The 12,959-nt window shown below is 35.0% G+C and overlaps 1 protein-coding gene across 1 annotated transcript in view; it reads right to left on the minus strand.

Annotated features, from left to right (window-relative positions):
• The window catches only part of LOC134530173 (uncharacterized), a 29,747-nt gene extending 20,154 nt beyond the window's left edge, over positions 1-9,593 (minus strand). Inside the window, exons 1-10 of the mRNA XM_063364814.1 lie at positions 9,402-9,593; positions 7,758-7,847; positions 4,044-4,162; positions 3,796-3,957; positions 3,438-3,589; positions 3,247-3,341; positions 2,976-3,161; positions 2,390-2,557; positions 448-598; positions 257-333 (exon numbers count right to left, since the gene is read on the minus strand). Of these exons, the coding sequence (XP_063220884.1) occupies positions 257-333; positions 448-598; positions 2,390-2,557; positions 2,976-3,161; positions 3,247-3,330 (666 nt within the window). The 5' untranslated portion in view covers positions 3,331-3,341; positions 3,438-3,589; positions 3,796-3,957; ... (1 more) ...; positions 7,758-7,847; positions 9,402-9,593. The remainder of the gene's footprint in view (positions 1-256; positions 334-447; positions 599-2,389; positions 2,558-2,975; positions 3,162-3,246; positions 3,342-3,437; positions 3,590-3,795; positions 3,958-4,043; positions 4,163-7,757; positions 7,848-9,401) is intronic.
• Positions 9,594-12,959: the final 3,366 nt, after the last annotated feature.

Consider the following 12,959-nt stretch of genomic DNA (forward strand, 5'->3'; position numbering starts at 1 on the left):
TTTATTATTTACAGTTCTACGCCGTAATTACGCATTTTCCATGTGTGTTTCTTTAGTTACGTACCTATTTTAGGTAAATATAGTTTATGGCTATAATTTGTCCATTTTTCGTCATTTACTAAATTTGAAAATTTGATGTAAAATCCTCGAGTTACTCCAATGTAAAATAATCTGTGGTATCGAGCAATACAATTTGACATCCTTAATTCAAAATTATGCAAAATCTGTTAGCAAATGTTTAACATTAACCCCTTACCTTTTTGTTTGGCTGTTTCACTTTACTGTTAGCTGGAGGCATCAACTCTGCCAGCATTATTATGGCCTTCAGATTGTCTGAAATAATAAATTAACAAAATAACAGTTCAGTATGACACTGTAAGTTGTATAATAATGTTCAATACTAAATCCCATTAATTGGAAATTTAATGATAATAATGACAATCTTACCATCAGTGATATCAGCATCGGCAAGTTTTCTGATAATATCAGGTCTTTCTGCCTTGACCATCCCCTGAATACGGGGGGCATAAAACGCTCCAAATCTAGCTAGAAATTTTGATGCATTTTCTTGGTGTAGAGTGCTGAACTCTAGTTCAATCTACAACAATTAAATAAGCAGACAGAATGCTGTCAATATGGGTCAACAACATATGGAAGTCATGTACATCATTGCTATTAGACTTAGGAACATACTGTGTGTGTCCACTTTGGGAACGAAACAACAAACTAATAAATTAAGTACTAAGTAAATACATATATAGAAGTCAAGCTCAGTGAAAAATGTAACTATTAGACTTTCTATACTGTTGCCCTAAATATTAGTATTACCATGAAATATTTGTAAATTAACAACTTAAAGAAAAGTTACTCCATTTTGTAATTATGTAGCGTGGTGAAAAATAGGAGGAATAAAAATTTAATTTATTTTTGCCTATGTTACCAATAAACTTAAAATATATTTTTTTTCCTTTTGCTAATTTAATTGTCTTAGTCGTTTGAATTTTGATTTCGGCCACGAGCGGTTTGTGTCACTTGTGTGCGGCGAAGTGGGCTTCAGCTGGGCTGGAAGGAATGTAGATCTTGCGCAGTTTGGCCTAAGCGGCGGGACGTGACCGCGTTTCGTCAGTGTGCGCAGCTGACGGCGCGGTTGTGTCTGGGGCCAGGCGCGAAACTAGCGCAGGATTTGTTTTGGTTTCCTTGCGGCGAGCAGCTGATGGCGCGCTTCTCTGTGCGCCAGTGGTAGCAGAACCGCACGGCGCGCACGGTGTCGCAATCTTGCGGCCAGTTTTCTGACTACGTTGCATCCCGGGGCGGCCCGCGCGCGCGCTGGGAGTTGTTTAGTAAATTTACATTGGTTCTGTAAACTTTACGGGAATTTTCCCGTAAGGGATTTTCCCAGTGGAGGTTTTTAGGCCACCAAATGGTTTAAAACAGCGGAGAAATTACACTTCGAGGTAGTCATGCTGCCCGATCACCCAGTGAATGCTGGTGAGTAAGATGGAAGTCTAACTTCTCAACCAGTCTTGGGTGGCGCAAGGAATTATGTTTTGGAAACTTATACATTTTTGAGTAGCTAATTTTTTTTTGCTAACGTCTCTTAAGAAATTTTTTTTTCTTTTTTTTTGGTCTTTTCGCCGCTTTGTATCTCATCAGAAATAGTTTTTTTTTTTTTTGTGTTTTGCTTAACTTTTTCTCTCTATTAGGAGTATCCATCGTAGGTGTACAACATTATGTTTTCTCGGCTTTGTTTGGTTGGTTTCATTTTAAGACATTACTGTTTGATGAATTCCTTTTCTCGGGACAGTTGAAAGAATACTTGCGGACCTACCCCTGACTGGAATGTACTTGTTAACATGGCGATAACATGGCGCGGTAAAGATGACCTTGATCGTTTGTAAAGTTTGTTTAATTTTTATACTCTGTTGGAATTGTTCATGGAATAAGACTTTTAAATCTAACCTCTCTTGTAACTCCGGCTGTGTTTGGTTTTTATCCCTTGCCAGGGAATCATTATGTATTTGCTATTTATGAGAAAAAAAGGAGAGTTGAAGTTGTTAGCGATAAAATATGTGTTAGGTTCATAAATTGTAAGATTTTGTTTTGGGTCCGAACCTCTGGTATTATCTCAAATAAAATACGAGGAATCTAATAAGGTTTAATTTATTTTTTTTCAATTATCCCGCTCATCGGCCCCTGTATAGGGGTTCGACTTACCTCGTCGGTACCTGTGTGTGTGTAACCGAGCTTTGGCTATAAGTAGGAGCTACGAGACAGTAAGGCCTCGGACACACCTCCGGTCCACCCCCGTTCCCCCAGGACGTGACAATATGTAAGACACTAGAATAAGAATTTGGCTAATCATGTGCGCAATTAAAAGTGACCAACTTACCATTTCTCCTTCATAATCAGCCAACCTGGGATATTCGTTAAAAATTTCTGTCACACTTGGATGCTTACTTAAAATCCACTGTCTCCGATTTGGGAAAGTGCTTTTCAGACAATTCACTATCTCTCTCTTGTGAATGTCCTTCGGCACAGTGTGCTTCATCCACATTTTCTGGCACACAAAATAAATACAATTAAAAATAATACTTCACTATCACTCAAAAAATTGTTAAGGAGTGCAAAAGCACCTAACATGTATCTAAAAGAAATAAAATACATCAAAATGTAGTCATCTGTCATAAATAAAAAAATGTAAAAAGCTATAGGATTTCCGCTGAAACATATTTTTAGCATACCCAGTGCTGCTTGAGACTTCAAAATTAGTCACGGATAGGCCTGCAGATAAAAAATTGATGGCGCAACATTAATTTTGTAAGAATCGTTCATCAAATAAATTATGTGGTTTGCTTATATTACATTTATGTGCGACATTTGTTTCAAGAAGGTATGTAAATTATACCTATTTTAGAGACCTTTTAAAACTTTTCCTCGTTAAGAACAAATAACAAAGAATAGTTGAAGTTGATTACCTTTTCTTCCAAGTCTTTTGAACCAAGCAGTTCTTCACCACTGTAATGGGCAGATTCTTGACCCCTCCCAAACTTTGCAGAACCTGTGTTTTTGTATTTTCTTTTACTAGGTGACAAAAATCTTCTCATTGTCCAGAGTCTGTATTCTATGAATCCAGTATGACACTCAGAGCTATAAAAATGGTTCTGAAAAAGAATATCTAAACTGTAAATAATTTACAGCATATATTACATGTACAAAAAAAGTAAAAAACTATTTCCATTCTCTTACATGGCCCTCTTCTGTGCTTACTGTGATATCTCTCAAGCTGGGAAACTCCTTGACTTGCTTTAGCGAGTTGTTCCTTGGCCTCATCTGGCGGATAACTTAAAAAAATATACATAAATACATATATTAGCACCGAGAAAATATATCATCTGACATAATTTCATAATATGTATGCTGTAAACAACGATACTTACTATGAATCGTAATGTTTCACAAGCTCCGATACAAGTATGCGAACTAATGTACGCCTCTGTGCTAACTTGAAAAGATCACCTTGCTCTGCAGATGATATCAAACTTTTCCCTTGTGGATGGTGAATGAGTATTTCCCGGACAGTGGAGTATTTCTGGGGGAAAAAATATGAAAATTAACTAAACATATTGCTAATAATAAAAAGTATACTTCAAGGACAAGTTCAATGCATAGAACTGTTTACAATCTTTACCATATTTAATGGCAAATCTTTATTAAATGAAGAACATAACTTACCAAACATTCAAGCAGAATTTTATAATTAAGTATCTGTAATGTGATAGGTAAGCTGAAACTTACTGAAAATGTCACTGAGCTCCTAGAAACTGGAGATGATTGTTCACATGATGGAAGTGAGTCAAATTTAGCTGATTTGCTTACAGGTGAGGTAACAACACTACAACTTTGTTCAACAAATGAAGGTTCAACAGCAGCAGAACTTCTCTGAAGTTCAATTTCAGCCTAAAACAAAAACAAAAAATTTAGTACTATATAGAAAAAGATGTTTACATAAAAAAATCTATTTTATCAAAAACAATATTACATACCTCCATTCTAGTTTGCCGTACCACTTTTGAAAGCAGTTTTTGTGGCCCTATTTTCAAGTGCATTTCCTTAATGTCGCTCTCGGTAAGTTCCACAAATGCAGCACCACAGACTTCTTATTCTGGAAAAATTAAAGTAGCTGCATGTATCACAGCTTGCTGTATCTTTTAAAGTATTAGTTTAATAAAAATAATAGCAATATTTTGCTAGTTAAACTGTCATTTATGGAAATGATTTTAAAAATGCAGTTGCAACAAGAATATTTTTTTAGAGGATAATATGTCTCAAACTAAGGTATTTTTCATTCACACCCTTTGTCATATCTTTCCAATAAGAAAGTGGTTTAACATAAGCCAGATATTGTGGTGAAATAAGACAAGTATCATTTGCCTCATCCTTGATGAGAAATGCATGAACTTTCACATCGAACAAGCAAGTGGTAATCATTCTGACACACAGAAATACTTCCTCAGTTTCTGTGACCACAATTTCTATGATTCTGCCAAAAAGTGGAAGACCATTCTTCTGTTTGGTTCCAGATTTCAGAACAACTTAGAGTCCCAGTATATACAGTATTCCATTAAAGTAAACAGTTTTGGACTGAAATATCTTATCACTGATAACATAACCCAATGTTTGTAAATGTTTACATCCTTCAGCTTTCTCTACAGGTAACAACGAGCCACTTGAACTACGAACTTTATCAATTTTGAAGTCACCTTTCCCCCACATACAACTCTGGCTACTCTGACAGACACGGACGAGTGTTTTCGGTGGGTTTTTAAAATTGCACATTACTTGGGCATGTCTTTTAAGAATACTATGTTTTGCTTCAAATCTCATGCACCAATAATTGATGAGTGGTCCAAACATTTTGATGCAGTCTGGGTAATGAACCATGTGGTGGTGTTTGTTTATCATGTTAAAGTCAGGGAAGAGTTCTCTGAAGGTTTCATGGTGTTCTTCAATAAGTGACCTTAAGTTAGGCAAAATATTAAGACTAAGTCTTGGCGCAAATACTATTTCCATAATCCGAAGCAGCAACACAATCAAGTTCATAAATTCATCATCAGAACCTACCTTATCAGATACTATAAATGGAAAAATTCGAATCAAACACCAGGTCTGCATTGCCTTCTGCTTCAATGAATGGTCTTTCAGATTTCTTCATGAATTAGCAGAAAAGTTTGCGGAAGGTTTATTTTTTGCCTCTGGAATTCCATACCTAAATTAGGTAATTCTTCCATTAAATTGCTCAACAGAGAAAAGTCCTTGAACATATATGTACTGATGAATTACTAACTTCAATTCAAATGGACAAACACCTTCAAGCGTGTCATGCATGATGTCAAATATGTAGTTAGATGTCATGTGAAAGTATTTTGAAGCATGAAGTGCACTATCTGCTGCCACTCCAACCATGGTAGGTGACTGAGGCGAGATCTGTGAAAGGTGCTGATTGTGAAGGTCTTTTTTTCGTGCTTGCCCAGAAGTTTCCAAGCCATTGTGCAAATCTTCCCTTGAAATCAGACACATTCTGCAAAAATAATTGCTACCAGGCCCAGTAAGTCCAAATACTTGAACAGCTAAACTGTCTCCACAAAAACCTGCAATTGTTGCCCGTAGAAAAAATTCTTATTTGTTTATGCTCAATACAACACCAGAATCTGATTCAAGTTTTTTCAAGTCTTCAAGAAAAGGAGATAAAATTATATTGAAAACATATTTTTTTCTGTCCACATCATGGAAAATCAGGGCAACATGTATACTTACTAAGCTAGAGTTTACATGCTGGGGTGAATTCTGTATGGTATAGTAGAATACACCAAGTTTATGTATTGCAGTTTTTGATCCCAGTGGATTTACTATTTCAATCTCATCGTAATACAACTGCAGTCGCAATGCATTGCTATACTTCTTGGAAAACAATGTGCTGCTTGAAATGACACCCATCAACAAAAAAAGCAAGAACACCATCTTCAGAACAACCCTCACTTTCAACTGCTTCTTTAGCAGCTTTATTTGACAAAACAATGTGAAGCACATCAATGACGGGCACATATTGTAAGGTTTCGTACACATTTTTGATGTTTTGATTGCCTGTTCGGGGGTCAAGTATACTATCAATACGTTGACCTAAAGGAATTTCCACTGGTTCGTTGTAACTAAAATGTTCCTTTAGTACTTTTATTTGCTGGTCTGTTGTTGACAGACCCTCAAATGGATTTTCCAAGTCGAAAGAAGACATAAGTTGTTGTACATCTTCATCACCAAGCATGTCTATATCTGTAAACCATTTTTTCAAATTTTCTTTTAAATGTGCAAAAGTTTCACATAACAAAGACTCTGTTTCACTGATTATATCTTTTAGTACCTTACCAGTTACCGAACTATTTTATCGTAGATTGCAAATCATTCGTACTACTGAAGAACGTAAACTAAATGTTCTTTGATTTGTATTATACAAGCTACTATGATTTTCACTAGTCTCACTATGACTGGAATTGTCTACTAAATATGTTGTATCATAAAAATCCTCAGTATCTCTGTCAGTACTGTCGTCATGTGAATCTAAATCAGCTTTATTTGAACTCTCCTTACAATGATCTTAACGTATGTGCTTCCATAAATTTTTTGTGTATACAAAATATCTCATACACCCTTCTTGTGCACAAACAAAGCCTTCATCACTATGGTGCTGTGTCACTGACAATGCATGTATATGTCTAAAATGTTTCAATAATCCGTTCAGACCTCCAGGCACCCTCCTTTGACACTTAAAACAAATTAATGTTTCCATTTCTTTACGGCAAAATGTTTAATCTGTAATCGAAAGAAAGAATAAAATATTTTAACACCCCAACTTGCATGCACCCCCAATGCATGTATATATATAAAATGTTTCAATAATTCGTTCAGACCTCCAGGCACCCTCCTTTGACACTTAAAACAAATTAATGTCTCCATTTCTTTACGGCAAAATGTTTAATCTGTAATCGAAAGAAAGAACAAAATATTTTAACACCCAAACTTGCATGCACCCCCAATGCATGTATATGTATAAAATGTTTCAATAATCCGTTCAGACCTCGAGGCACCCTCCTTTGACACTTAAAACAAATTAATGTCTCCATTTCTTTAAGGCAAAATGTTTAATCTGTAATCGAATGAAATAACAAAATATTTTAACACCCCAACTTGCATGCACCCCCAATGCATGTATATGTATAAAATGTTTCAATAATCCGTTCAGACCTCGAGGCACCCTCCTTTGACACTTAAAATAAATTAATGTCTCCATTTCTTTACGGCAAAATGTTTAATCTGTTATGGAAAGAAAGAAAAAAAAATATTTTAACACCCAAAATTTACCAACATTTCGCTGCTTGGTTTAAGTATTGAAACACAACTCTCACTATGTTCTCTCATTACACATTAAAATTCAACCATTTCTACAAGAGGGATGAGTCTCAACTGCCACCAGTGGATGCATTGAAGTTGTACAGTCGCAATTTACATTAACTTAATGAATGTATGGAGAAATGGAATGATGTGATTTTGCTGTCCAACTGTGTGAGTAACTGATCACTGCACTATACATGGCAGTAATATTTGCACGAGGTTGAACGTCACTAGATCTACTTATGCTGTCACCAGTAGGCTAAAACTAAGGTAAACAAAAATGTATAGTGATTTAAGCCCCATAATATACATACCTCTAAGATATGCTATTCTGTTATCATCAATGTTTTTTGACTTCAGCCATGTAGCCAAATCTACACTCAGATTATCAACCATTATTTAACCTGAAAAAAAGGTAACAATTATCTTTATTAATATTTATATGTACAATAAAACAGAAATTTAAAATAGGACTGGTAAAGCCTATGCGAAGCCTACAACCAGTAACCAAAATTATTCTGACACTGTTTCTCAAACTTCAATTTTGGTGTTGCACATATTGGTCAGCTGTTGTATACAAACAAGTGCATAGACACTCATAAACAATGACAAAGTTAAAATTAAGCTTCATGACTTAAGGCTACTGGTTCCCATTTATACTGTTTTTTTACAATATTTATTTTTAAGTACAAGTTGTATGTTATTTTTAAAGAACAAATACTTGATAGGCTACCTATATAAAATTATTTGTTATGTTTTAAGCTATATGCCTCTTATTAATTTTATTACAGCCTAATTAATATTTATGCTAAGTAGTTGTACCTCTGGACACTGTATATGTGAATAAACATTGTTTATAATTTTTTTAAATTTTTTGCACTTAAGCTCATTTTGGTATGGAATGGCTGTTGCCTAAAAAATAAAGGTCATTTTTACTTCCCGATACCACAAAAGTCCAAAGAGTCCTATTGGTAAGATTTTTTAAGTATTTAACATTTTGTAGCCTATGTAAATCAGTTGCAGCATTTCAAGTGCTGTTTTTTACTCTTATAAAAAACTTAATTTTATTTCAGACCTATGTAGCTATATTAAAATTTAATGCACAAATTTTGCCAAATTTATAAGCCCCTAAAAAATTTACATTATGGTTATATATGTGTGGAGAACAGAGAAGGGTGGACAGTCTATGCTCGAGGACTGCGAGGGAATGGAATGTTCTGAGGGAGGAGTTGGTAAATGTGAGGTGAGTTGGGAGATTTAGGAAGGATTTGAAGGATTGGTACTGTAGGGATAGGTAAGAGACCACTCGCCACCAAGCGGTCGCCCAATTGCAAGTGTAACCTATTACCTATATTATCATCACAGCTTAAATTATTAAGTATAAAAACTTAACAGGGAAATATCTTAACTTTGCCCTGTTGTATTAACCTAAAATACTGCCCAAAATATTCATTTAACAAAACTACACAAACCTATGTGCATAGGTATTGATGATTAACTTTCATTTCTGCGTTTTTCACACTAAAATCGATTTTAATACTTCCAGGATGCTATACGATTTCTAGAAACGCACAGTTTCGCGTGTTGAGATCGTGTAACAATAACATACTAATAAATACAGCACTGCACAGTACATTTCGGCCTACGAGGTTATATTTTCACATTTTGAAGATTATTATGCCTGGCGATTTACGAACTAAAAGATATCTTTCAAGTTGCATTTATTTAAAATAAAGTTAAAAGGGCTAAATTTCGGACATGGCCTATCAGGTGGTTAGTTACATACGTTTCAGAAACGGCCTACATGTTACAATAATAAACCTAAATAGGATCACCTTAATAATTAGGCCTATAGCAATTTATCGGTAGGCTTAACAGTATATGCACAAAATACTAATAACTAAACATTATTCTGTAACTTACACGTTGTATAAAAGGTAACAAATGTTATTACTCACCTAAGCCTAATCCATGCGCACCACGCGGTCCACCAACAACAACAAGCTCTTCTGTCTTCAACCGGCATCTGGCAATATCGGAAATAGAAAACAATTGCCGGCAACGACAGTGCCGCCCATGCAACCACATAAAAAAAAAGGTGAAATAACGACGTATTATTTGACTCGTTTCGTTTCTTGCTATGTGCGCTTCTACCTCCTCGAAAAACAGTATTTTTTTTTCATGCTATGTATAAGATGTTTTAAAAAAAAGTAAATAACTCATTAAACTCTACAGCCAACCAATGGAGGTAACTAAAAGATAAAAAAATATGTGATAAGCCTAAACCTATACACAACGAAGTAGGCCTACCTTATTTCACAATTCAAAAAAGAATTACGGAAGCAAACATTAGGTATGCGTAGAATAACAATCACGTGGAATAAATTGACAGAGTATAAGATTTTTTTCTTCACAGAATGAATCTGGTAGTTTTAAATAACAGGTTGAGCTGTACTAATTGTACTGAATTAACTGTGAAATGTTTGAACTGATTGAATCTGTTACCGAATTTGTTGTTTTTTCGCTATTTAATCAGCCAATGTGTTTCAAACAACAGATTCGTCTGTGAAAAAAAGTGCAACATATTGAATATGTAGAAATTCCACTGATTGAGATTTAGAGTGTAGTTTTAAGAATCTCTGTCTCATAAGAAGTGTTGTATTTTGTATTGTATTTTTAATTAAACATAAATAAATAAGAAAAGGAATGTTACTTGTAACCTACAAACATTAATGTCATGCTTACAAGTACGAACAACTGTATATGGACTTGTCAGAACTCAACCCACTTCTCCCCCCCCCCCCCCAAAAAAAAAAATAGTACAGCCATAAAGTATATAATTACTAAATAATTTACTTATTTTTCAAATAAAGAATTATGCATATCATTGATAGCCATATAAAATAATTAATAATTATCAATGGCAAATGTATGTCCTAATTAAAACATTTATTCTACGATTTCGGTGATTACTCAGTTACTTTTATACAACTGAATAAGTACTTTACATCTTTATTCCTCCTTACAAATGCAGACCATAGCATTTCCTAGTATTGTTGATGTATTTGGAATTAAGTGGAACTATTTTATAGCTTTTATACTTGTTTGATAATGCCAACAAAACCAAGTTTTATTTATGTGTATGCTGAGCCAACATGCAAGAAGAAAACCATGTTTGGTGAAGCCTTTTTTTCTGGAAAATTTCATAATGTGAACAATTTGAGTCTTGCAAATTTTAATCACATTTATAATTGAATCAGTCATTACTAATAATCCTCTCCTCCAAAAATATGGTTTTGAGATAAACACATAAAACTGTTTTGCGATGCCCCATTTTCCATAACCCACGTGTTTGGTATTTTCGTGCGATATATAGGTGCATTCACATAGTTAAATCAACTGCCTTTTCTTTCAACAGCTCCAATGATATTGGGCTACAATGCTACGAGCCTAAGAGACTACGAGGCTACAAAGCTACGAGTCTAAAAGGATCTAGCTGGTTCCGAGTTATACATGGCTGCGAGACTGCATGACTAAAAGACCGCATGGCTACGAAACTACATGTCTATGAAGCTACATGGATACAAGTATACTCGGCTCCAAAACGCAATGTACACACAGTACACACAGAAAAAGGAACGTACACACAGTACACACAGGAAACGGAACGTACACACAGTACACACAGGAAACGGAACGTACACACAGTACACACAGGAAACGGAATGACACACAGTAGACACAGGAAACGGAACGTACACACAGTACACACAGGAAACGGAATGTACACACAGTACACACAGGAAACGGAACGTACACACAGTACACGCAGGAAACGGAACGTACACACTGTACACACAGGAAACGGAACGTACACACAGTACACACAGGAAACGGAACGTACACACAGGAAACGGAATGATCACACATACAGTAGCGGAAAGTAAGTAATGAAAATTTTGGGAATGGTTTAAAATGTGTGAAATAAAGACTGTTTAGAAATGAATAAAAACAAAGTAAATTTTAATTTTCATTGTTTCACTATGACTTCAAATATTATACATTTTTTTGAATTAACACACACAAGTACTTAATTATAGCAACAAAATAAAACATTTACTACCAAAGAATACTATCAGTAACCCTTGAAATATCAAAATAATTCACACATAATCGTTTACAGTATTATGGTATCAGTAACCCTAGTCAGATCACAATCATGTTACACATCATCTTCTACACTATTATCTATAGGCCAGTTCAGAATGTCTAAGAACAAAATAACTTTACTTGTAATACCATTACTTGTAAATGATTATTAATCATACATCATTACTTAAAAATAGCAAAATACATTAAAAATACCATCAGTAATCCTAGACACATCAAAATCATTTCATAGATCATCTACAGTATTATGGACAGGCCAGTTCAGAATGTCTGTGTAGAATCCCAAGTGCTCATATCCTACATATTTCACCACATTTTGTATATCTTCTACCTTCTTGTTGTTTATTGTAACTTTTCCGTGTGGATATGCCACATTCTGAGGCATATTGATAAAACTCACACCAGGCAAACCTATATCAAAAGTATGGCGTATTAAGCCATCTATGTATTTAGATGTAACAACACTGTGCTTATATGCAGCTTTGTACACAAATTCTGCATAACTAGCAGGTGTAAATGAAACCTTCAAATGACTAGGTTCACCGCTTCCAAGTGATTCAAGAGATAGCCCACCTTTTTTGTAGAATTCGGGCCACATTGATTAAAATCTAGCACCTCTTCAGTGTTGATCATGTGAACTGTGAATAGCTGTTGGTTTGTGGAATTAACAATTCATTCAACATATTCCATTGGAGTGTAGATTCTGTCTCTCTTACGAATCACACGTTTCATTATGCCAAAGTCCCTGTCACAAGGAAAATAGGAGTGTCCACGAACAGGCAATCTGTGAACAATTTCTTCAAATCTTCCAGTATCTGTTAGTGCGTTTAGAAATCGTATCATGGAGGTTTCTATTCTGTCCTGCACATGCATCTGAATAAAGATGCAACACTTTAATACCTGCTGGTACGTACTCCTTGATGTAAAGATTAAAATAAGAGCACACCTCGTTCGCACCTTTTTTACCTTGGCCTTCATGGTACATGTATAACACTGCTATTTTAATCTTAATGTCATGAATACAGAATAAGTTAACCTACAGTTGACGTAGATAAAATATGTCTTGAACCGGTATATGGGGCAGTGGAAGATTCTGCATATAATCAAAGCAAAGTCCCTGCACTTCATCACGTTCATGGCATAACCTCTCTGTTTGTTTCATTAAAATATTAAATTTTGAAGCACGGCGTTGATACACTTGTAACTCTGCCTTTGCAACCCTTTTAGCAACATTATTTAATGTGGGGCTCTTTATTTTAACCACACTGACACTGAAAGTGTCTATCTGTGGACTACCAAACGACAGGTTTAAGTTTTCATTGAAAAAATTTAGGTAGAATTTGTAT

This window comes from Bacillus rossius, chromosome 1, assembly GCF_032445375.1.
Source record: "Bacillus rossius redtenbacheri isolate Brsri chromosome 1, Brsri_v3, whole genome shotgun sequence".
Taxonomy (NCBI): domain Eukaryota; kingdom Metazoa; phylum Arthropoda; class Insecta; order Phasmatodea; family Bacillidae; genus Bacillus; species Bacillus rossius.